At 34.8% G+C, this 22,459-nt stretch overlaps 1 protein-coding gene and 1 long non-coding RNA gene across 2 annotated transcripts; one reads left to right on the top strand and one right to left on the bottom strand.

The window, feature by feature from the left end:
• Positions 1 to 4,421: 4,421 nt before the first annotated feature.
• LOC131551636 (uncharacterized) lies at positions 4,422 to 10,654 on the bottom strand. Its single transcript, XR_009273810.1, has 3 exons — positions 10,560 to 10,654; positions 5,534 to 5,631; positions 4,422 to 5,393 (listed from the first exon to the last, which is right to left on the bottom strand). It is a non-coding gene; the product is annotated as an uncharacterized LOC131551636 (long non-coding RNA).
• tha1 (threonine aldolase 1) lies at positions 10,241 to 21,314 on the top strand. The gene is made up of 7 exons (XM_058794715.1): positions 10,241 to 10,748; positions 12,623 to 12,706; positions 13,026 to 13,114; positions 14,053 to 14,238; positions 14,529 to 14,666; positions 17,402 to 17,594; positions 19,293 to 21,314. Exons 1-7 carry the CDS (start codon positions 10,502 to 10,504, stop codon positions 19,598 to 19,600), a joined length of 1,245 nt encoding a protein of 414 aa, XP_058650698.1. The 5' UTR covers positions 10,241 to 10,501; the 3' UTR covers positions 19,601 to 21,314.
• The last annotated feature ends 1,145 nt before the right edge of the window (positions 21,315 to 22,459 follow it).

The following is a 22,459-nucleotide window of genomic DNA, read 5'->3' as shown; positions in this document are numbered from 1 at the left end:
CACTGTTTGAAAAAGTTCAGCTTGAACATTCCGCTATAAATAACTGCTTTTTTCAGGTTTTGGCTTTGTTTTTCTCTCTATAGTCCTCATGTATTATATACAGCCACATTGCTTTGTCTGCTCTCTGTAGAACTGGCCTTCTCACACGCCATGATTGGTCGATTACTACTTCATTACCAGTCAAAAATTACATTTATTCAATTTTTACATGACAGGGAAGTATATAATTGTATGAACTCTCAGTCTGATACTGGCTATACAGCATGCATCACCATTAAAGATCTTGGCTTTAGAAATAGTAAAACCTGTTAGTGAATCATTGGACTTGAACTAGTTAATAGTGTCACTCAACAAACAGCCGTTTTAAGCAAACCTGTTAAAATGTGGCCTGCAGCAATCAACTTCCCAGCAGCAGCTGCTTCATTTGATTCCAAAAGTTGTCTGATTTGTTTTTAACATTTGTTTTGGTCACAGATTCTTCTTGTTCCATCATTTATTAAACACAGTTTCTACAGAACTGGATTAGATTGATATTTTGTATCTGTCTTTTCAGGAATCCCCTGGCCTAGGGCTTGAATCCCTTAGGAGAATAACAGGAATTTAAGAGCTTGAAGGTTTTAGCTGTACTTGTACACATGCCAGATGATCACCTGTGACTTATCATAATATCTCTGTACACAGCTTCGGAGTCTGTGATATAATGCTTAATATGTCTGGTATTTTACAAATGATGTGATAAAGCCATTAGCGACACACAGAAATAAATATGGAATAACAGCATCACCCAACACAGAATATTTAAGAATTCCTGGAAGAAAATCAGAAGACCATTAACTGACCATGACAGATTGAGAAGAAGGGAGGAATAAAAATATGAGTAAGTGTTGGAAAAAAAGCCACTCAAGCATGTTGGTTTGCTGGTTGCAATGCAGTTCCATCTGAGGAGCGTATGGCCGGAAGATTTGTAAACGGCTGGGCCAAAACCCGACTTCCATGTTTGTAAAATGATACCTCATCACAAAACCACAGCCTATGGCCTGTCAATACTTATCAGTAGGATATACTGAGGGCCACAGAAACCTGCCTTTGTAACTCTCCCTTCGCAGAATTTTTCCAGTTCATTTATACTCCCTTTAAATTACATCTCTGAGATTTCCAGTGTTCAAAGAAAAGATGATTGTTTAAACGGCACAATTCTTTGATTCCATTGTAACAGCATGAGAAACTAGACCTATTTTTCTCGGGAAGCAATTAGCAGGAGTGAGTCAAGCTACATTCAGTGGCACAAATAGCATAATGACAGTCTTTACAGGCTGAACAACAGACAAACTGGTTTTAATCTCTATTCTATGGCATGATTGTTGCAGATTCCTGGAATGTTCCATTTATTTGCCTTTGTAAAGCATATTTTGATTCCTAGCATACAGGCTGCTTGCTGTTGTGGACAAACTGTGCAACTCTAGTCTTTTGAGGCCACTAAAACTAAATGCTATTTGAATACTAACACCCCTATGTAACTTCCTCTTCCTTACCAGCAAATCACAGATGCACAAGTTACCTGCCACTCACACCTCAGAAAATGCAATACCCTCCATTTAATGCCAAATAATCTGCAGTGCGATACAGAACATACCCTGAAAGTTTTGGTACGTGCTGCATAAATGCACCTGGCAACTTTACCTCAGGCAGACACAAAATGTCACATGACACTGTCTCGACCAATGAGGGGACTGCTCAAGCAGAGCATGAAAATAAATGAGGGCAGTGAGCCCCCTGCGCTCCACGCTTTATGGTGCTCCACTTCAGGGAAACCATGTGACTTTCCAGAGAGGGGGAGAGCGAGAAAAGGGGGGAGGGAGAAGAAGAAAGACAGTGGGGAGGGTCAAGAGGAATAGGGTCAGAAAGGGATATTTGAAGATGGATTTCTTGGCAAAAGAACACATGAGCGGAGAAAGGTAAGAATAAAGGAGAGTACATATAAAAGTCTGAGCAAAATGGGGCAGAGAATCTCTAAATACGGGATCTGCATGATTAGATATCACACTGAATAAAAGAGATTTTTAAAGGATATATAGAACTTGATCACAAGATCCCAAACTCACTAAATAAAACCATACAGGTAGAAAAACACATCTTGCACATATATGAAAACCCACTAAGTTGTTGTGCAATGTAAAAATAAAAAATCAGTTATGCTGTCACTAGATCGTTGCAGCCGATTTCTCTGCTATTAAATATCAATTACATATTAGCTGATTCTCAAAAATGCAATACTCGAGCTGACCGAATACAATGGTGCAATAGTGGCTGAACCATAAACACTTGACACGTAAGGTTACTTTATTATACTTTAATATTAATAAAATACCAATCTATACCTCTTTTTTTTATATAGTGGTGCATCCTGTACCAACTGACCCAACTTGCCTAGTTTGCATGTTTGCACTCACCTGTTTTTCATTTCATTTGTTTGGATTTTGCAAGTTTGAGGTTTCGTAGGGTGGAAGGCATTGAGAAAAGAATTTGGACAGGCAGATACAAGAATTCAAAGAAGAGTCCTTCTTCCACTTCCCAATTCATAAGAAAGAGCCTGATTATGAAATGTATAGAAACAAAAAAGCAAATTATTGCTCAAAATTTTTTACAAAGAGGAAGTATAGAGGATGTTTATTCACTTTCTATGGAAGCTATTTTGCAGAAAAACGAGAACATACAATTGGAAAATCTATGTGGCTCACTTAGCAGATTGTAGTCTGCAAACTTTATAAGGCAATACAAATTATGCCAAGTCAGAGTTACTTTTGTCAATTTTACTGGATTGTCAATGTTTATGTAATCCATCCATACATAAAGCCTGTTTTAGCAGTGCTGTTCAGACTCTAGAGAGTTTCAAAGGCGCCAAGCATTGTATTGCCGGCCCTAAGTTTCAGACCAGCTCTGGGGAAGTAAAATGTACTTTGTGGCACAGCCTTGAGAAAACATGCTTACGAAAACTAGGGAAATAGCATAATCCCATCACATTGTCACTTTAGGTTAAAATTAGCCAGCAAACTTGGTGAAATTTGGCACACACTTCTAAACCTTTTTGACAGAAATTGAAACGCCAAGTCAGCCATGTAGATTATTCGTAAGCAGTTTCGTTTGGACCTCAAAATATTACAGTCACTTTTGGGACATGAAGCAGCTTTACACCACAATATCTGGTCTGTTGCAAAAAACTGTACTCATGTGCAACAAGCATTCATTAGCCAAGAAGTCACGTGACTGTAGGCGGGTCATAATCATAGTTTCTCGACAGAATGTCCTAACCGTAAAAGAGTGAGCAAAACAAAGGCATTTTTGAGCATTACCAAAAATCCTTGAGATTTGACTTCCTCTACGGAATTGAAAACAAAGGTACCACAAGCCTCAGGATGTCTGTGATGGACGTTAGGTTACAAAGTTGATCCTGGGTAGCTTACAAGGGAGGTGGTACAACCTTTAATGTTTCTAGACTAATCTAGGTGTTTTGTTTTAATGAATGCAAACATCCAAAAACAGTCGAGCCTTTCGTACGTAAAACTACCCAAACAGCAATTAGATTTAGGATTTCATTTGGATTTTTTAAGCAAAATATATTAAAAGACTTAAGAATTCTCATTAACATCTACACTAAGAACACTGAAAAAAGGTGTCGTATTTATTATCACAAAAATAACCTTTTTAAAGTTAATATTAAGAGTTAACTATAAATACACTATTTTTAGTGTAACTTCCCAAAATACATGGCCATTATTTGTGCAAGTTAACACATATTGTTTGTTCACTGGTTACACTAGTTAAACAGAAATGACACGCTTCAGCTTTAATATGAAAAATACTGAATAATGTAACAAATTCATATCAACCATTTGCCCTTCAGGGATGTAAATAAATAAAGAACAAGAACAAGATACAATATAATTAAAAAAAAATGTAAAAAAAACATTCAAAAGTTTTGGGTTGATTTTTTTTTTTTTTTAAACAAGTCATCACAAAAAAAAATAAAAAATAAAAATGCAATATTGTGAAATATTATTAGAATTTAAAATAACTGTAATTTATTCCTGTGATGGCAAAGCTGAATTTTCAGCAGCCATTATTTCAGTCTTCATTGTCACATGATCCTTTAGAAACCATTCTAATATGCGGATTTGGCACTCAAGAAATATTTATATTATTATTAGTGTTGAAAACGGTTGTGCTGCTTAATATTTTTGTGGAAAAGTTTTTTCCCCCAAGATTCTTTGATGAATAGAAAGTTCAAATAAACAGCATTTATTTGAAATATAAATCTTTGTAACATTATAAATGTCTTTACTATCGATTTTATATTTGATCAATATAATGTGTCCTTGCTGAATGAAAGTATTCATTCCATCCAAAAAATAAAAATAAATAAAGCACTGACCTCAAACTTTTGAGTAATAGTGTATATTATATTATCATATAATTGTGCTTGTGCATGTATATGGTTGAGTTTAACAAGAAGGCCTGACCTCTGACCACATGCATCATTAAACAACATCTTCTGACTAATTAGGAAATCTATAACACCATCCACGGATCACAACGAACATCAGGCTACATGGCAATTCCAAAGATAAGAGCGAACTTTATTGGAGGTGTGTGTTGCAAACATTGCTCTGGTGCCAAGCATTGAGAGTAACACCTCATTTACCGTATTCTCTTTTGATTGAGGTCATTACTAAGAGTGTGTTGACTTAAGAGAGACAGACTGCACCCTTGAAAGAGAAAGTGGAAGAACACCACCCACCGTCCGCAAACAACAGCAGCTCATTTGTGATATACACATTTGTATGGTCTATTTTCAGCCCCAGGGTTTATGGTTATTGGAAAGGCGTTGCCCTCTCTCTCCTTTCCGAGAAGGAGTCAATATTTCTCTGTCTCTCCCTCCATTCACAGCTAATCCAATTTAATGTCAGAAAAACGGTCCAGCTGAGAGCGGAATGGCATATTTCTAAGACATATAGGACAGTGCATATATAGACATGTGTGCACACACACACACACAAACACACACACACACAGCAGCTGTGCCTCCTCAGCTGAGAGCAAATGCAGGTTGACAGGCAATTCTTCTTGAATGTCGCTTCTATTGTCTGTCGCTGCAGTTTTGTTATCCCGAGTTCCTGCACTCAGAAGCAGGATGCAGCAGCTGTGTTTGTGATGGTCGCATCACGTCGCTGTATCAGTATTATGCAGATGAGCCTGAAGGATCTGGGAGGAAATGGAAAACTTGTGTCCAACGGCAACGCCGGGCTTCCTTATCACACACGGTACCACACCAGATCAAATGACAGGCTCGCTTTCACTCTCTTTATCTCTCTCTCAGCCTGTACAAACAAACACACCTGCACACAAACACACACACATACATACAAATCGTGATTCCAGTAAAATTACAAAGAACAGCATTTCCCTTCTGATTGTTCTGCCAATAAAAGCGAGATTAACAATAATGGATTAAAGCATGACTCTGAATTACAGTCACCTGTACTCATGAGACTTTCAGTGCAATTTCATCAAAACAGCCTGTGACATGTGATCCTTCCAGCTTTTACTGGAACACTTGCTGTAGGATTCCACTTTCTACCAGGAAGAAAGCAATGGTATTTAAAGAAAAAAAAAAAAAAAAAACATGAGTAAACAATAAAAGCACAGTTTGAAGGAGCAGAAGTGGTGAAAGTTATAAAATCAGCATGTGGGTGCATTGCTTTTACTGGTAGTAACATGATATAGGAAGAATACCAGTATAACTGGTATAAAGCTTAAGCATAATCAGTCTTATATGCATTGTTAATCCTAAACTATGCCATAATATTCATTTAGTCGTTTGGATTATATATTAAAAACATCTGACAAATGATGGGAAAGTGTTCTACTTTACATGTTATCACTTGTAACAAATTAAAAAAAAAAATATATAGTAAGTATCTAAGTATGGTGAAAAATTATAGTAGATCTGATGGGACATTTCCAGTAATTTTCCAGTAAAATACTGTGAAATGTCCAATTTTTGGAAGGGAAAAAAAGAAGTCATCTTATAATTTACATTTTTTACATTACTTTATGTACATTAGGGTTTAATGTTAAATGTTTGATTACATTATTTTGGTGCCAGGTGTGTACTTTGAATCAGGATGTGGCTTTCTCTTTGTCTCTTTCTCTATTAGTATATCATTAAGATTAAACATTTATTTGAGTAATTTGGTATACTCATTTTGTTTCATTTAATGACATATTTTTTCTCTTTTTTAAATAAATTTTTTTAATTATTATTATTATTATTATTTTTTTTACAGTGTAGGAATTCTTTATTTTACAGTTAGAAACCAGTTAGACCAGTTAGAAACAACATTACAATGGGCCTTTTTATTTTGGAACAGGTGCTTTACACCTGTAAACAAAAAAAAACAAAAAACATCCGAAATATCCTATAGCATAAGGTTATAGATCTATATTTTTAATAAATAAAAGAATTATGCAAAATAAAGTTTCATGGCCGGTAAGAAATATAAACAATGTGTATACGTGGAAAAAGAACTTTAGGACATAGTTTTTGTAATTTCACAATACAATGGTTTTGAATCCAAGTGGAATCTGAATTAGATCTTCTGGTTTTGGTGTTTCACTTGACCAGCATGTCCAGCTTGTGTTTTGTCTGTACTGTTGCTGTAAACACCACCAAAATAGAGCTACAGATCCCAGGGCCTGTGATGTCACAGTACTGTGATGATTGTGCTAAATCCTGCACTCTATGTTTAGCTTGTGCCTTCATTTAAGACTCAAACCGGGAAATGATGAGCCCTAGGCAGTATCTGGCTTTGTCCTTTTTAGGTTTAGTGATGGATCTGATGACAGCTGCATGTCAAACTGTCAAACTGACTGTACGCTCGACCACAATTTCAAACAACCTAATATTAGCTGTATTTAAAAATGAAACCGTGTAAGTCAGAAGAGGGTTATTATTGTAAACTAAAAAAATAAGATGAAAACTACTGATTTAAAAACATTTTTGTAAACTGAAAAAAAACTGAAAATAGGCCAAGTAAACAAAATTCTAAACAAAACTACAATGAAACAATTCATATGAAAACATCTGTTATAAGCTGAAAGAAAATATGCAAAGTAAACAAACAAACAAAAAACTAGTAGAAATGATTCATATGACAACATTTTCCTAACCTAAAAGAAAAGATCCAAAGTAAACAAAACAAAACAAAAACAAAACTACACAGAAAAAAACCCACAATGAAACAATTCATATAAAAAACATTTTTGTAAAATGTGCAAACTAAATAAACTATGATGAAACAGTTTATACGAAAACATTTTTTATAAACAGAAAGAAAATATACAAAGTAAAAAATAAAAAAATAAATAATCAAAACAAAATTATGATGAAATGTTTCATATGAAAACAATTTCCTATCCTGAAAGAAAGGATCCAAAGTAAACAAAAAACTAAACTACTCAGAAAAAAGCTGCAATGAAAACACATTTTAATAAAATCTGCAAAGTAAACAAAAAACTAAATGAAACAAAGCTAGCTGAAAATAATTATCACATGACAAAAACAACTGATTTTTAAATACTTTTGTAAAATAAAAAAAGTGAGAAAAACCTAACAATATTTGAAAATTAATTTGAAAACACGTTTTGTTCCTGACAGACATTGTTATGAAGTAACCCAGATAAGCTGGCCTCTACTCCTAAAAGGAAACCATTTCAATATTTGCACAAAGCTAATGCCAGCAGGCACAGTGCTTATCAGCACTGAACTGAAAATGGCCACAAAAACCCCAGAACATGTACTGTATATAAAAATCATGAAATACACAAATTGCTGGTCTAAACACTTGCTCAAGTTTTTCTGAGAAACATCTTCCCAGCCCACTCCACTAGAGTAAATATGCAGCATTTACAATAACATACAGTCTATGCGTGCATAGTTTTGGTCGGGGAAATATGCAATGCAATCAGCAGGAGAATCTTAGCGTGGTAAAAAAAATAGAAGAATGAAGGGAACTCTTTCAAACTGACTTCCAGTAAACCCTCCTCTTACTGCAACAGTTTCTCTCACAACAGGGAGCTGTTTCTTCAGACACACTAGAAAAAAAGAAAAAAAAAATCATATGCAGCTCATTTACAGGCACTAATCCAGCAGCTGCAGTAAAAGATAAATATAAAGACACACGCTGATACATTAAGGTACAACGTGCTGTGCCTAAAAACAATCCCACTTTACATGTTTATTTAGCACTTTTAAGTCGGCACTCTGTGATATATGATGCATCCTTTTTTACCGCCATCAAACAATACATCAGCCTGTGGAGCTCTCCAAACAATTTCCTCATGTGTCAAAAAAATCCCTTTACTAACCTCAAAGGTTATGTTAAATCAAACTAAGAAGTAATTCAAACATAGGGAATGCACAAGAAATCATGATGGGAGTTTTCTCGCCACACACAGATCTCTCCGCTGCACCACAAGCCATGCCCTACAGCCAGAGAAGCCTGGTATGGGATGGATGACAAATGCTCTCATTTGAATATAATGTAAGAATCGGGTGCCATCTGGCACACCCCAGCCCTCACCTGCCCCCACCCTCCTGCCTCTTACTGGAAACCCAGACAGCTGCTCGACTCACTTTCACAACCTCTCCTGACACCTCCCGCAGGGTTTTATTAGAGCCGGCCTGGCAGAGCTCAGCTGCTGGAAACACAGCCAGTAAAGGCCAGGAAACCTCCGCTGCTGACCGTATGACATCACTGCAGCGGGTGGACAGGCCTTTCAGGTCTGAGTGCAGCGAGTGTAAATAAGATCGTGTTACTCACGGCACTGAGCATGTGAGTGTGACACTAGAGCATCAGCGGAATCAGGAGCCTTGCTGACATACCAGTTGTGATGTTATTTTTTATTTGCAATTAAGAGCTATTAATGGGATGTGAATATTTTAGTGGCCACATGTAGGTGGATGCACTGTTAAGTCTAACGGTTTCTAGTTACATATGAGTTAGAAGCATGATATGCAGTCAAGATGTCCAAATTGTTAAACGTCCCTGTCTTCTAAGTGTATTACGTGCTAATTTATGTTATGCATTATGTTCAAATTACATTCTAATATTAAACAATAAACTTGTTTAACTTTAAACAATACAAATCTTGTTGAAATAATAGAAAAGTTGTTGAAAACATTTCATTTTGGAGTGTGTGTGTGGGTTAGTATTTGTGGTTTACGGGGACACAAATTTGTTTAATGACATGGGTATGACAGAGGTATTACAATTTTAAGGTGGTTTATGACGCACACTGCCTATGTCCCCAAAATACTAAATGGTGTTTTTTTGAAAATCTAAAAATGCACAAAGTTTCCTGTAAGGGGTAGGTTTAGGTGTAGGGCAATAGCACATACAGTTTGTACAGTATAAAAACCATTACGCCTATGGAGAGTTCCCGTAAACCACAAATACCAACATGTGTGTGTGTGTGTGTGTACACACACACACACACATATATATATATATATATATATATATATATATATATAAACGCACACATTAAATGAAACTTGCCATCACAGGAATGAATTACATTAGTTTTTACAGTATTTTTCATCCCCAAAAAAATAAAAATGTAGCCATGGTGAGCATTTAAAAAAATAAATATTATTCCAAAAGTCACATGTAAAGGTCATTGAAGGATGTCATTGCATTAGATCCAACAAGATATCTGCAAACAATTGACGCAAGAGCTTCTCCTAGAACTAAGTTAGTTTCCTCAAAGTCCCCAAGTTCACAAAGAGGTGTAAAGTAAACATAGATTTAACGTTAGTTCATCATTTTAACTTTAAATACTTTACACAAAATTTGATGACTACGCGCTTGTGCTGACAGCCGCTTTATGGTATTTTAATTTAATGCAGTGCATTTTGAGTGTACCCAAATACTTTTTGAGGTCAATATATGATAAATTAGATACATAGCAAAAGAAAAGCAAAGAAAATGTAATATACTACTACAAAATGCAGTTCAGACACGTTCAAATCCACAAGCCAAAGTTTAGTCCTCAATAACTGTTAATAGCGCTAAGCCTCTACAAATGTTATACTTGAGCGCCCACAAGTGGACAAAGTTAATGTAACTTTTGTCACTGTATTAAATACAAACTGTTTTTTCTTGTCCATCACTCAGTATGGGTCAGGCTACAAGATTTTTCACCGGGATCAATATTACAGATCAGACTGTACACTGCAAGTGGTTGACTCAACAACCTCGACTAGTTTTGTAGTTTTGAGAGGATTGCTGTAAACTGATCGATGTCCTCGAGTTTCTACTATTCATGTCTATAAACCTAAGGCCGCTTACATCAATGATTATCGAATACAGTAAAACAAAGTTCAGTATAAGGCCTGTGAACTGCGGAATATACCGATACATTACAGCGCAAAGTAGAAGACATGAGCTCCAAAACACTAACGGTTCCAGCTCGTTTGCTCCGTCATTGTCTCCACAAACCTAGTCGAGTTTTTCACGTGGGTCCGGTGCGGCTGTACTATGGGTCCCCGCAGGTGGTCACGGGATCAGCCGTTCGCACCGTGGACCTCCGCAGCGACACAGTCACCAAACCCGGAGCAGCCATGCGCCGAGCCATGGCCGAGGCAGAGGTCGGAGACGATGTGTTCGGGGAAGACCCTACGGTTAACGGTTAGAGATTGACACACAGTCAGTTGCGTGCTTCTGCTATGTCAGACTCATATTCTGATAAATTAAAAGGTTCCAGTCGTGCTTAATTGTGATTCATTTGTTAAATACATAAAAACGGATGTGGTAGATGCAGCATGGTCTGCATTTTCCCTGCTTTTCCTATAATGGCCACGAGAGAGAGTTACACATCCGTTACACTGTAAAACAGTTACAGACAATGCAGGCTATGCTTTGCATCTTCTGTTAAATAATAATTACTTACATTTCATCAGCTAATAATACGATGTTTCTCAGAATTACAAGATGTTAACCACCTTTTTTAGTTACTGAAATACTTTGTACATGGCTTTCAAGAGGACCAGCAATATTTTTATTATTTATTTTATTTATATATTTATTTAAAAAAAGGAATTAATACTTTTAATACTTTTTAGTCAACAAGGATGTAAGTGACAGTCATTTTTTTTTGATGTTACAAAAGATTTTTATTTCAAATGTTCTTTTGAACTTTACATTCATCAAAGTATATTCTGAGAAAAATGATTTTTTTTTTCCATGAAAATATTGGCACAACTGTTTTTCAACATTAATAATAAATGTTTCTTGAGCACCAAATGAAAATTCATCCATCACAGGAATAAATTACATTTTAAAATTTATTAAAATAGAAAGTAGTTATGTTAAATTGTATTAAGGAGATATAGTATATGAAAATAATGAGATTCATGTTTCCAGTTAACCTTTGCCCTAAGGATACACTGTAAAAAAATAAAAATAAAAATGTTGACCTAGCAACCTATTGCTCTCAACTTAAATAAAAATGAAAACTCAACTAGCAACTGACAACTTAAAAACATTTTCATCTAATGAATAAAAGTCAGTTTATTGAGTTTTAAAACATCTGTCAGATCAGCCAAATATTTTTTAGCATTTAGCAATGCTAATCTTTTTAACAGTTCTCTTTCTTTTAGATTTATGTTTATTTTCAAAGCCCACTACATAATATGGGTGGCATTTGCCTCTTAAAACTAAAGGCAAACATTTATGCTCATAGACAAATGTATTAAAACCAGCACTTGCAATGAGATGAACCCTAACCTCAGCACATGATTCTCAACCATGGTGAGGATGAACAAATGTTAAATCAGTAAAATATGAACTCTGATCCACATGACAGCTAACTGACAGTGGCAGCAGCAGCAGCATAAATTAAGCCAGTAAAACAATGATAATATTTTAATAATAATTAACATAAAGTAATTTCAAGCTGCAATGCATGCTGAGAACTTGTGCAATATTGTTTAATGTAAAATTGTTTGTTCAGATGACTCAATTTGAAAAGTTGGGAGAACATTTGGATATTTTGTGAACAAATACTTGTATCTAAGTATCTAAGTAAGGTAAACAAAACAACTTTTGCTAGCGATATGAGTATTTTTGTTGGGTTCACATAAAAAATTAAACTGATTCTACTAAAAATTCTTTGTTTTTAACATTTTTTAGTAGAACTTTTTGAAAGTTGGATTTTTTTTTACAGTAATGCTTGAACTTAAACTTATTTATTTTTCAATTGGACGAATTAGACTGAAAGAAAGTCGGTTTCACCTCATGATGTTCAAATCTATTAGTACACCAACTGCTTTGAATATGAAAAAAGATACTTTTATTTATTTATTTATTGTAAATACATAATTTTCATACTTATTTTTTATAGTTTGATCATTGTACTATTAAATATATTTTAAAAAATGAGTTTGCAAGTCCAGACTTTTGACTAGCAGTGTTTATATATGCTATACGCAAAACGGCTGTTTACATATGTTCTTGCATTAGGTATTTTATGCATGATATTTTTTTCCCCATTCTTTTGGTAGAACTGCAGAAAATAGCTGCTGATATGTTTGGCATGGAAGCGGCTTTGTATGTCCCCACAGGAACGATGAGTAACCTGATTGCAGGTGAGATTGCAGGGTTTTGCCCAGGGCTATTAATAAAACTTGTTTACAGTTGTCACTTGGTAAAAGCTTTGAGGTAAAATGGACACGTATAATGCTGTTTTCCAGTGTCACTGTGGTCTCTGTCACTGCCTGAGAGCTGCTTCTGGCTATTAAAATCTGATATTTCAAAAATGTTATTGATTTGTGCAGTAGCTCACAGAAATAGCTCACTATTCTTGGAATTTTTTTCTTGTTAGTGACCAGATGTTGCAGTAATATATAGCAGAGCTGTTCTTCCCAACACATATGTTGCCCTCATATTTGTTTTTTTTTGTCTCAGTTATGGTGCACTGCAGAGAAAGAGGTGATGAGATGATAGTAGGTGATCTCTCTCATACTCTCGTTTACGAACAGGGAGGAAGTGCACAGGTATGAACAAATGGGGGGCATTTGTCTCTTACATATTATATGTTCTTTGTCTCTCATGTTATTCCATTTGTTATTCTTGTAATCCTGTATAAATATAATTTTTAATTAAATACTGCCTGACAACAACATTATTTACATAGCATATAATGGACCCTGCCAATTTATTCCAAAATATTAAAATGTAATTTCCACCACAGAATGCTATTAAAAACAATCATAATTTGGAGATGTGGTGGAAATTATCGTGATGCTTTAAAAAATGTAATCTGTTCTGTGATACATTTAAACAGCCATTTCAAAGGTTGAGGTCAGTAAGATTTTTATTTTAATTTTTTTGTTTTGAAAGAAATGCTCACCAAGGCTGACTTCATTTGATAATTAATAATAATAATAAATAGTAATATTTAGAAAAATTATTGCGATTTAAAATAATGATTGTCTTTGTTAGTATATTTTAAAATGTAATTTATTCCTGTGATGATAAAACTGAATTTTCACTAGCCATCATCAGAAATCATTCTAATATGCTGCTTTAGTGCTCAAGAAAAAGGTTCTTATTATCAGTATTGAAAAGAATTATGCTGCTTAATATTTTGCAGAAACTTTGATGCATTTTTTCCATTTGTTTGAAATAGAGAAACATTTTTGTAACACATTTTGTAAAAGTCTTTACTGTCACTTTTGATCAATTTAATGGGTCCTTGCTGAATAGAAGTATAAAAGCAAAAAACTTACTGACCTCAAACTTTTCAATGGTAGAGTATTTTTACTGTTGAACTTTGTTGGCAAACCAACTAAATTAACTAGTGGGGGTATGAAATGTGTGTTTTAAAAGAGTTTATTTTCGAAAAGTCCAAATGTGCCCTCAGTTGAAGAAGCACCTATATACCACATTATCTGTAGGCTGAAATACAATGTGCTTTTGTTTTTGTTCATAGCTTGCAGGCATCCATTCTGCAACAGTCACTACCCTTGGCGATGGGACCTTTGACCTCAACCAGCTGATCTCCAAGATCCGTCACGGTTACCCTGACCCACACTACCCACGCTCCCGCTTGGTTTGTGTGGAAAACACGCACAACATTCAGGGAGGCCGCGTCCTCCCACTCTCCTTCCTGCAGGAGGTTAGATATTGGTTAAACATCAGTTCATTAATCGTGTGAGAGAGAGAATATGTTAAGGCAGCCAGACATCTGGGGCTAAACTTGGGGCAGAGCAATGGGACACAATCTCTCCATTTACACCTCCTGGTGATGTTCATTTAGTAAATTAGTGATTAAACATAGACTGATTTATTAATCAGATTTGACAAATGAGGCAAATCCACGTTACACTTTTATGTTAAAAGTAAAAAAAAAAAAAAAAAATGTAGAAGCATTGGACATGCATAACTGTATATGTTTCTCACTCAAAGCTTCGGTCTGTGGCTGATAAGTTTGGTTTGGCTGTGCATATGGATGGAGCGAGGGTGATGAATGCAGCTGTGGCTCTGGGCATCCAACCCTCTGCTATACTGCAGCACTGCCACTCTGTCAGTGTGTGTCTGTCCAAGGTGAGCCCTCACACTCTCTAACCGTGCTTGTTTATGGTCCACTGTATGATAATACAATTATTGTTATTCTAGTATGGCTGTTTTTATATAAGAAGCTCGGATAGCTGTTCTAATTCATTCAGATCTGCTATATATGACATTGCATGTCTGATATAAAGCTAATTGAATATTAATAGGACATATGTTAATTCAACATGTTGATGTAGTATAATTAATTATTTAAAAATATTCCAATTTAAATGTTTGGGGTCAGTACTATTTTTAAAGATATTTATTTAGCAAGGATGCATTGAACTGATCAAGTTTTACAGTTGAAAGTTACAAAAACTTAACTCTGTTACAAAAAATCTATTTCAAATAAAACGCTGTTCTTTTGAACTTTCTATTTAAGAATCCTGGAAAAACAGCTTTCACAAAAATATTAAGCAGCACAACTTTTTTTTTCATCATTGATAATAATAAGAAATGTTATTATCTTTCTATATTAGAAAGATTTGTGAAAGATCATGTAAAACTGAAGACTGGAGTAATGACTGATAAAAATTCAGCTTTGCCACCACATAAATAAATTACATTTAAAAAAAAAAAATATATATATATATATATATATATATATATATACACACACATAACATTTGAACAGAAGTGTGTGTATTTATTTTGATTAATTTCTGGGAATGACTAGTCTTTACTTCAGCACAATGTAGGTTGTTTTATTATGGCTGCCAGCAGGCCAATAAAATCTTTATGTGAGAGGAAAGAGAACATAATTTGAAAATTGAAACTGCACAGAAAAATGCAGCAACAAATTCACCTTGAACAGTAGTGAGATTTTCATAATAGAGAAATGTATTTATTATAAACCAGCAGTAGTTTTCATGCTCTAGTAGAAAGTGCTTTTCCAGAGCACAGTAATTTTGAACAAAACAACTCCGGGCAGTGAAAAACAGAATCTGTAGAGTTTCCACCAAAAGCAGGAGAAATCAGTTTTGGTGAGAGGCATTGAAAATGACCTTGTTAAAGTCAGTGCTCATATGCTTTATAACCTGCACCCTCAAGGTGTCTCACACATCCAGATTATCAAGTCATATTTCATTCATATCATCAAATGTGATGGTACTTTCCTCTGATAACACACCTGTAATCACATCGTATCATCTAGGATTTGAAATGTCCTCCTCATTACTCCCCGTGGAATGAACTCAACATCACAACTCAGATCATCACATACACACAAAGTCGATTGAAGAGACCCTGAAGTAAAACTTAATCACTCTCAACAAAATCCTTGGAGTAGATGTCAACAAGCGTATTTGCATTTTAATTACAGAACTTGTTTGCATCTAGCTGGAAATAGGCTACTCTCCCGTCACAGAACTTTCCTCTTTCCCTCTCCCTGAAAGACATTAAATGTAATTGGGGCTTATAGACAAAGACCACCGATATGAATATCAAATCACTTCTGCCTGTCCTGACTATACAGACGTTCAGAGACAAAGCAAGCATATGTATTCCAGGTGTCATTTATAAACGTGTGCCTGCTCATATATTATAACAGCTGTTTGATTATACTTGATGCATTTATATTTGAGTGATTTGTAAGTTGTCATTTTTGTTGTGCAATGTACTTCATACTTTATTCATAAATACAGATATAATTGTAAGACATATTGGGGTGTTCACAGAGGGCAGGTTTTATTTTACATGTAGCAGGTTGCCTTATAAAAACCAACATGTTAAGATCACATGATTACGTTTAAGTTTAAAATTCAGAGAGAGGGTGGAAAATGAAAAAACAAATTGACTGTTTTTGGCATGAAAAAAAAAAAAGAGTGGACTTCAGGGTAATATTGTTGTTATTTTTACTTTATAAAACCTTTTAACTTAAGTTTTAAACATAGTTTTCATAAAAATAAAGCTAAAAATAAAAGAAAACAAGAAAATATAAAACGTGAAATAATTCAACTTAAAAATACTGGCAGCTAACTAAAGTTTAAGTACTATAATTACACAAAAAAAAACTAAATAGAAATAAAAAAAATAAAAGCAATTCTTAATTTAAATCTTTATTTGACCCTTTAACTCTCTATTCTAATTCTATTCTTTAAAAAAACGTGCCCCTTTTAGACTTGTACTCAAGTTGTATTCATACTTGTATTCATTTACTAACTGCTTGTTTTCTTAAAAATAAAAAAAACTAACTAACACTAGCATCTCTATTCATTTTGTATTCTATCTGTTTTCTTTTTATTTATCATATAATAAAAAATAAAAAAAACCCTTGCTACGTGTACTGCGTTAAGCTAATTGAGACTTGTCATAGCAATTGCATATTATTGCTCTTTTGTTGATTTTGGTTGCTTCTATTGTCCTCATTTGTAAGTCGCTTTGGATAAAAGCATATGCTAAATGACTAAATGTAATGTAAATGTAATTCAAAATACTAATAAATACTGTAATAATATATAAAAGATACTAAAATAACACTACCTCAGTGCAAAAAGTATGACATGAACCTTTTAGGAAAATGATTTTTTAACAAAAAAAGATGTTTTGTGTGAAAGCCCCCTATTAAGTGCATTATGGTGGATGGTGAGTAAACATGCATCCATTTAATACAATAATTATATCTGAACTGTACTGTACTGAATGGTTTCTTTCTTTGTTTTCTCTGTCCCTGTCTATTAAATTTCATGTGAAGAGCTGAAAATCTGATCTGATTTGCTCTTTGGCAGGGACTCGGGGCACCTGTGGGCACCATGCTAGGTGGGTCAAAAGATTTCATACAGAGAGCAGTACGTGCCCGCAAGGCACTTGGCGGTGGAATGCGCCAATCGGGTGTCTTGGCAGCAGCTGGTAAAATTGCCCTGTCAGACATGATTGGCAGACTGAAGGAGGACCACAGGAACGCCAGAAGCTTTGCTCAAGGTGACAGAACCTTATAGATTTCCTTCAACCCTTCAGCACGACACTACACAAGCAACGTAGGAGTAATGATTTAGTTAGCCTTTGCATGATGAAGACCTTTTCTTAGACCATAATAATTATATTTCCAATTTTTTTAATTTGCATTTTATCAGGACAGCATGAAATACACTTACATCAAACTGATCAACATACAACAAAATGTCCTTACCGTATCAAACCCCAAACCTTAACCATCCCTACCCAGGGAGGAAAAACAAAACGAAACATAACAGAAAAAATTAGCATTCTGAGATGTACTAAGAAAGGCATTTCTTAAGTACTATCCGAATCTGTATCAGAGGGACAGAGCAAGCCTTTAATGAAATTCAAGAAGGGATTCCAGGTGCTACTGAAAGTTTTAAGGGAACCTTGAAGCATAAACCTTAATTTCTCCAATTTAATGTAAGACCATAATGATTATAAAAGAATTAAAGGAATATATTAAGCATATAAAATACTCTTATTCACAGTAGCTGGAATTAGTTCATTAGCACCACCGTTTTGTTAGTAATCTAATTACACCTGTTCACATTTTGCCATAATGCTTAGTAACGTAGATTATTTAAAGTCTCCCTGCAGTCACCAATTTTATCCCTTAAAACTCATCTTTCATAATTAAAATGATATTTAAAAGTTTTTTTCTCATGAAAATAATTTCTAAATGCCATATAATGGCTTTAACGTAACTCCCTTTTCGTATACAAGTAAGTATGAATATGCAAACTAGTCCCCACCTCCACTTACACTCAGTTAACTTGAGTAGTAAACGCTACACAATGACAAGTTGCAATATTGGATCGATTCAGCCATACATGTTTGAAACTGAAGAGGAAGAGCGAATTATACATGGTTGTCTACAAGTCAATGTATTTTATTTATCACTCTCTACAACATCAGACACATAATGGTAATTGATATCATTATCAAACAGCTAATGTTACATAAACCATAGGTGCGTCCCAATTCACATACTTATGCATTATTCTGTACCGTGTATAAATGGTGTGAGTAGTGAGTTCACAACGAAAATGAAGAAAGTGCACTTTAAATACAAGGATGATACACTTAAATAACTGGAAAAAACACTTAATGTTACAAACTTGATTTTTACCACAGTGGGTCTTTCAGAAATCAGAAACAAAATTAAAGCATAAAACGAAAACACAAGTTAGTCAGAAATGAAGCTTTTAAAATAAATAAACTCAATGGAACAGTTCAGTCAAAAATAGAAGTCATTATTTAGTCACCCTCATATTTTTAGAAACCCATTTTACATTCTTTCTTACAGGGATGACAAAAGGTGACTTTTGTTTTCTTTCCTATTTTCAATTTCAGACAGGGGCTTTCTCAAGCTTCAAAGGGCAAAAAAAGATCATTTTAATGCTTCTGTTGACAAATCGAACAGATTTGGTCCTTAAGTTCAGCGCAATGATAGTTTGTTTTTCACACAAGCTATTGTATGACTCCAGAAGCCTTGGAATATAATGCACATATATGGACATAGTTCCCCTTTTGAAGCTTGAACGTTTCAGTCCCCATTCAGTGCATTTAAAATTTTATTATTTAAATTTCCCCTCTGTGTTCCACTGAGCCAAATTTAAATATCCAAAGTTCCATTTCAAAATTCTGACGGAATGTCTTTTCCCTTTTCTCTTGTAGCATTGTTACAGTGTGACCCTCCTCTTTACCAGTTGGATCTGAACACTGTGGAAACCAACATTTTGAGGTTCTGTCTGCAGGACACCCAGATGAGCCCCACAGAGTTCTGCGAGCGGATGGCAGGCGTAGATGAAGAAGAGGTGAAGGCTCTGGGCCAGGGAGTCCAGGTTCTGATGTTCCCCCACGTTGGGGGAACAGTCAGGGCTGTGTGGCATCTGGGTATCAGCGAGGAAGACACTCAGCTGGCTATACTGAAGGCTCAGTTTGTGGCCCAACAGCACAAGCTCAAGTCTATCAAGGCAGCATGAAAAGAGCCCTTGACCAATCAGAGGTGTCTTCACAGTCACACTAATCTTTTGTGTTTTAAATTTTTCAATTTTAAAACTGTAAAACTGCAAAACAAAGCATAATTATATTCGCTACTTTGCATTCCAGTTGGACTGCCAAGACTTACCCACTTAATTCAGTGGTGAGACGTATAGTACACCCACTTGGTGTGTACATATCGTACACACATTTAATGGTTTCTCACAATAAACTATTGTGACTGACATTTGCATCTTGTTTAAATGCATTCTTTAAGCAGCAGAAGCTGTTTGAGGCCTTTTAAAAAGCTACATTATGGCAAGTTTTATTGTTTTTATCATTCAGTGTTATATAGGTATTCCCCATAAGGATAAGATGTAGTCGTTTAGAGAAGCATCGTCATGACGACAATGCAAAGATTTACTGCTGTTGATATTGGAAGGAGCTTAGGGCCACTGTCTAGTCTTGGCTGATAATGCAGTTAACTTTATTGCTATAGCATGCGCGAGGAATGAATTGGTTGGATCTACATCATTTTTTTAAATGACATATCCCTAAACTGGTTTTGGGCATATTCATTTATTCTGCTGCTTATTTGCCGTTTCCAGTTGCCCTCGAAATTTACCGTTAAGACATTGTAAACAGTGTCACAGCTGACAAGCCAATATCTTGCTCTGCCTTGCAGAAATTACAGAATTTATGCAGAATCTTGTGCACAACATTCATAGAATGAGTGTGGGTGATTCTCACAAAACCTATCAGGAAAGTGTCTAGGTTATATGCCAATTTTAAAATAAAAAGAATTTAAAAATTACATTTTGCTTATGATTTTGTTTTTGACATTTTCATGACAGTTAAGCACATTTCATAGTTTTCATATTCTCGTAATGCAAAGCAGATTCTTATTTTCATATTCTCATTACCATATATGTGACGCTGGACTACAAAACCAGTCTTAAGTCACTGGGGTATATTTGTAGCAATAGCCAAAAACACATTGTATGGGTCAAAATTATCGATTCTTCTTTTATGCCAAAAATCATTAGGATATTAAGTAAAGATCATGTTCCATGAAGATATTTTGTAAATTTTCTACCATAAATATGTCAAAACTTCAGTTTTGATTAGTAATATGCATTGTTAAGGACTTTATTTGGACAAATTTAAAGGTGATTTTCTCAATATTTAGATTTTTTTGCACCCTCAGATTCCAGATATGTAAATAGTTGTATCTCGGCCAAATATTGTCCGATCCTAACAAACCATACATCAATGGAAAGCTTATTTATTCAGCTTTCGGATTATGTAAAAATCAAAATTTTGAAAAATTGACACTCAAACATAATGCATAATGGATGATTTGAATTTATGCAAATGTAAATGTATTTTTAAGTACTGTTTTGAAAAATAAAAAGAAGTTAACAATTACTATACAGTAAGAGATTTGTCATTAATGGAAATAGTAAAATGTTAAGTGCATTATGGTAAAGAATTGGGGGTAAAAATGTGCTAAAAATAACATTACAAATGTTGTATGCTCATAAATATAGGCTTAATTTCTATGGTGAAATGTGGACATTTGAGTGGCTTTGTGAGACTGGCCTGTTTGCGGTATTTATTTTCTGTGAAGTGTGAAGTCTGTTATAATAAATCTGCACATGAAATTACACCACAGAATGAAAAATGAGAGAAATATTTAAAAACTTAAATAGTAAAACTGTTGACTGCTTATTGGAATTAATTATTGGTTGTATTTAATAAAGAAAAATATATGCTGCATGTGGTTGCATAAATACCAGAGAATCGATAGGCACATTGATAGACTGACTGCATATGGGTGAAACATCTCATGATGGAAAAATACTGCATGTGCCATTATGGAGTAAGCCACAAGGCCAGCCCAAAGGAACATTAATTTCAGCCTTGTGTGGTCTGCTAATGCTCTGATGGGGCCGTGTACGGTTGATGGGGTGGACTAATCAGCTACTTATGGAGGAGGCCACAAAAGCAGATTGGCTCCAACAGAAATTCAAAATTATTCAGTGAGGGCTTGAGTGCTATTACTGGACTCAATTTTTTTCATCTAAAAGATGTCAAAAATAGGGATGGCAACAAAGCATAGTTTATAGTTTGTGAATAATTCAACAAAAACATTTACATATGTTTGGGATGCAGCATTTGGTAATCTGTGCTTTCAGACCAGCCTGGTCTTTAAATGAAATGGCTGTAATTCACACAAATAATAAAGACAAATGAACAATAATCAATTTTAGTTTGGATAGAAGAATTAATACCACTTTTTTTTTTTTTTTTTTTAAAGGCAGTCTCATCACTCACTTGTTCAATTTTCTTTCCACACCTGAAAATGAAGATTTCTTGCCTCTGCCAGAGCTTGTCACCCTATGAAAGTGTTAAAGCAGACCTCTGACGACTATGGCTACTGTTATCCTGCATAGAAAAAAAATTAAACCCACTGGGGTGCTCATTTAAGACAATGCATTCTTTATGATTCATAAATTCATCCAATTGTGCCAAAAGCACTTTTAGAGTCACTACTGTGAGTCACATTTCTTCTGTTGTTGTTGATCTGTTAAAGCTGTGTTTCCACGTATGAACAGAGTGTATGCTAAGAATTAGAAATATTATAGTTGTCCCTGCTTATTATTATTTGTCTGTTAGTCATGTTTGCCCAGCCTTTTGGTGCACAAATATGTTATTCTTTAAACATCTTTGTAAAACAAAGGTCCAGAAAAGTAAAAAAAAAAAAAAAAACTTACATACAGACAATTCATTTAAGCTTTAATCTAGATGAATATCTAAAGGCATAATGTTCCTCACTGTTGCCATAAACCAAAATCATG

This window comes from Onychostoma macrolepis, chromosome 12 (genome assembly GCF_012432095.1).
Source record: "Onychostoma macrolepis isolate SWU-2019 chromosome 12, ASM1243209v1, whole genome shotgun sequence".
Classification (NCBI taxonomy): domain Eukaryota; kingdom Metazoa; phylum Chordata; class Actinopteri; order Cypriniformes; family Cyprinidae; genus Onychostoma; species Onychostoma macrolepis.
The sequence above is the reverse complement of the archived record's forward strand: the minus strand, read 5'-3'. Positions and strand labels throughout refer to the sequence as shown.

Excerpts from the sequence above, each read along its gene's own strand:
- tha1 (XM_058794715.1), top strand. The coding sequence starts at position 10,502 with ATGAGCTCCAAAACACTAACGGTTCCAGCTCGTTTGCTCCGTCATTGT. Across the intron at positions 14,239-14,528 it reads CACTCTCCTTCCTGCAGGAG|CTTCGGTCTGTGGCTGATAA; the intron begins GTTAGATATTGG and ends TCTCACTCAAAG. Across the intron at positions 14,667-17,401 it reads TCAGTGTGTGTCTGTCCAAG|GGACTCGGGGCACCTGTGGG; the intron begins GTGAGCCCTCAC and ends GCTCTTTGGCAG.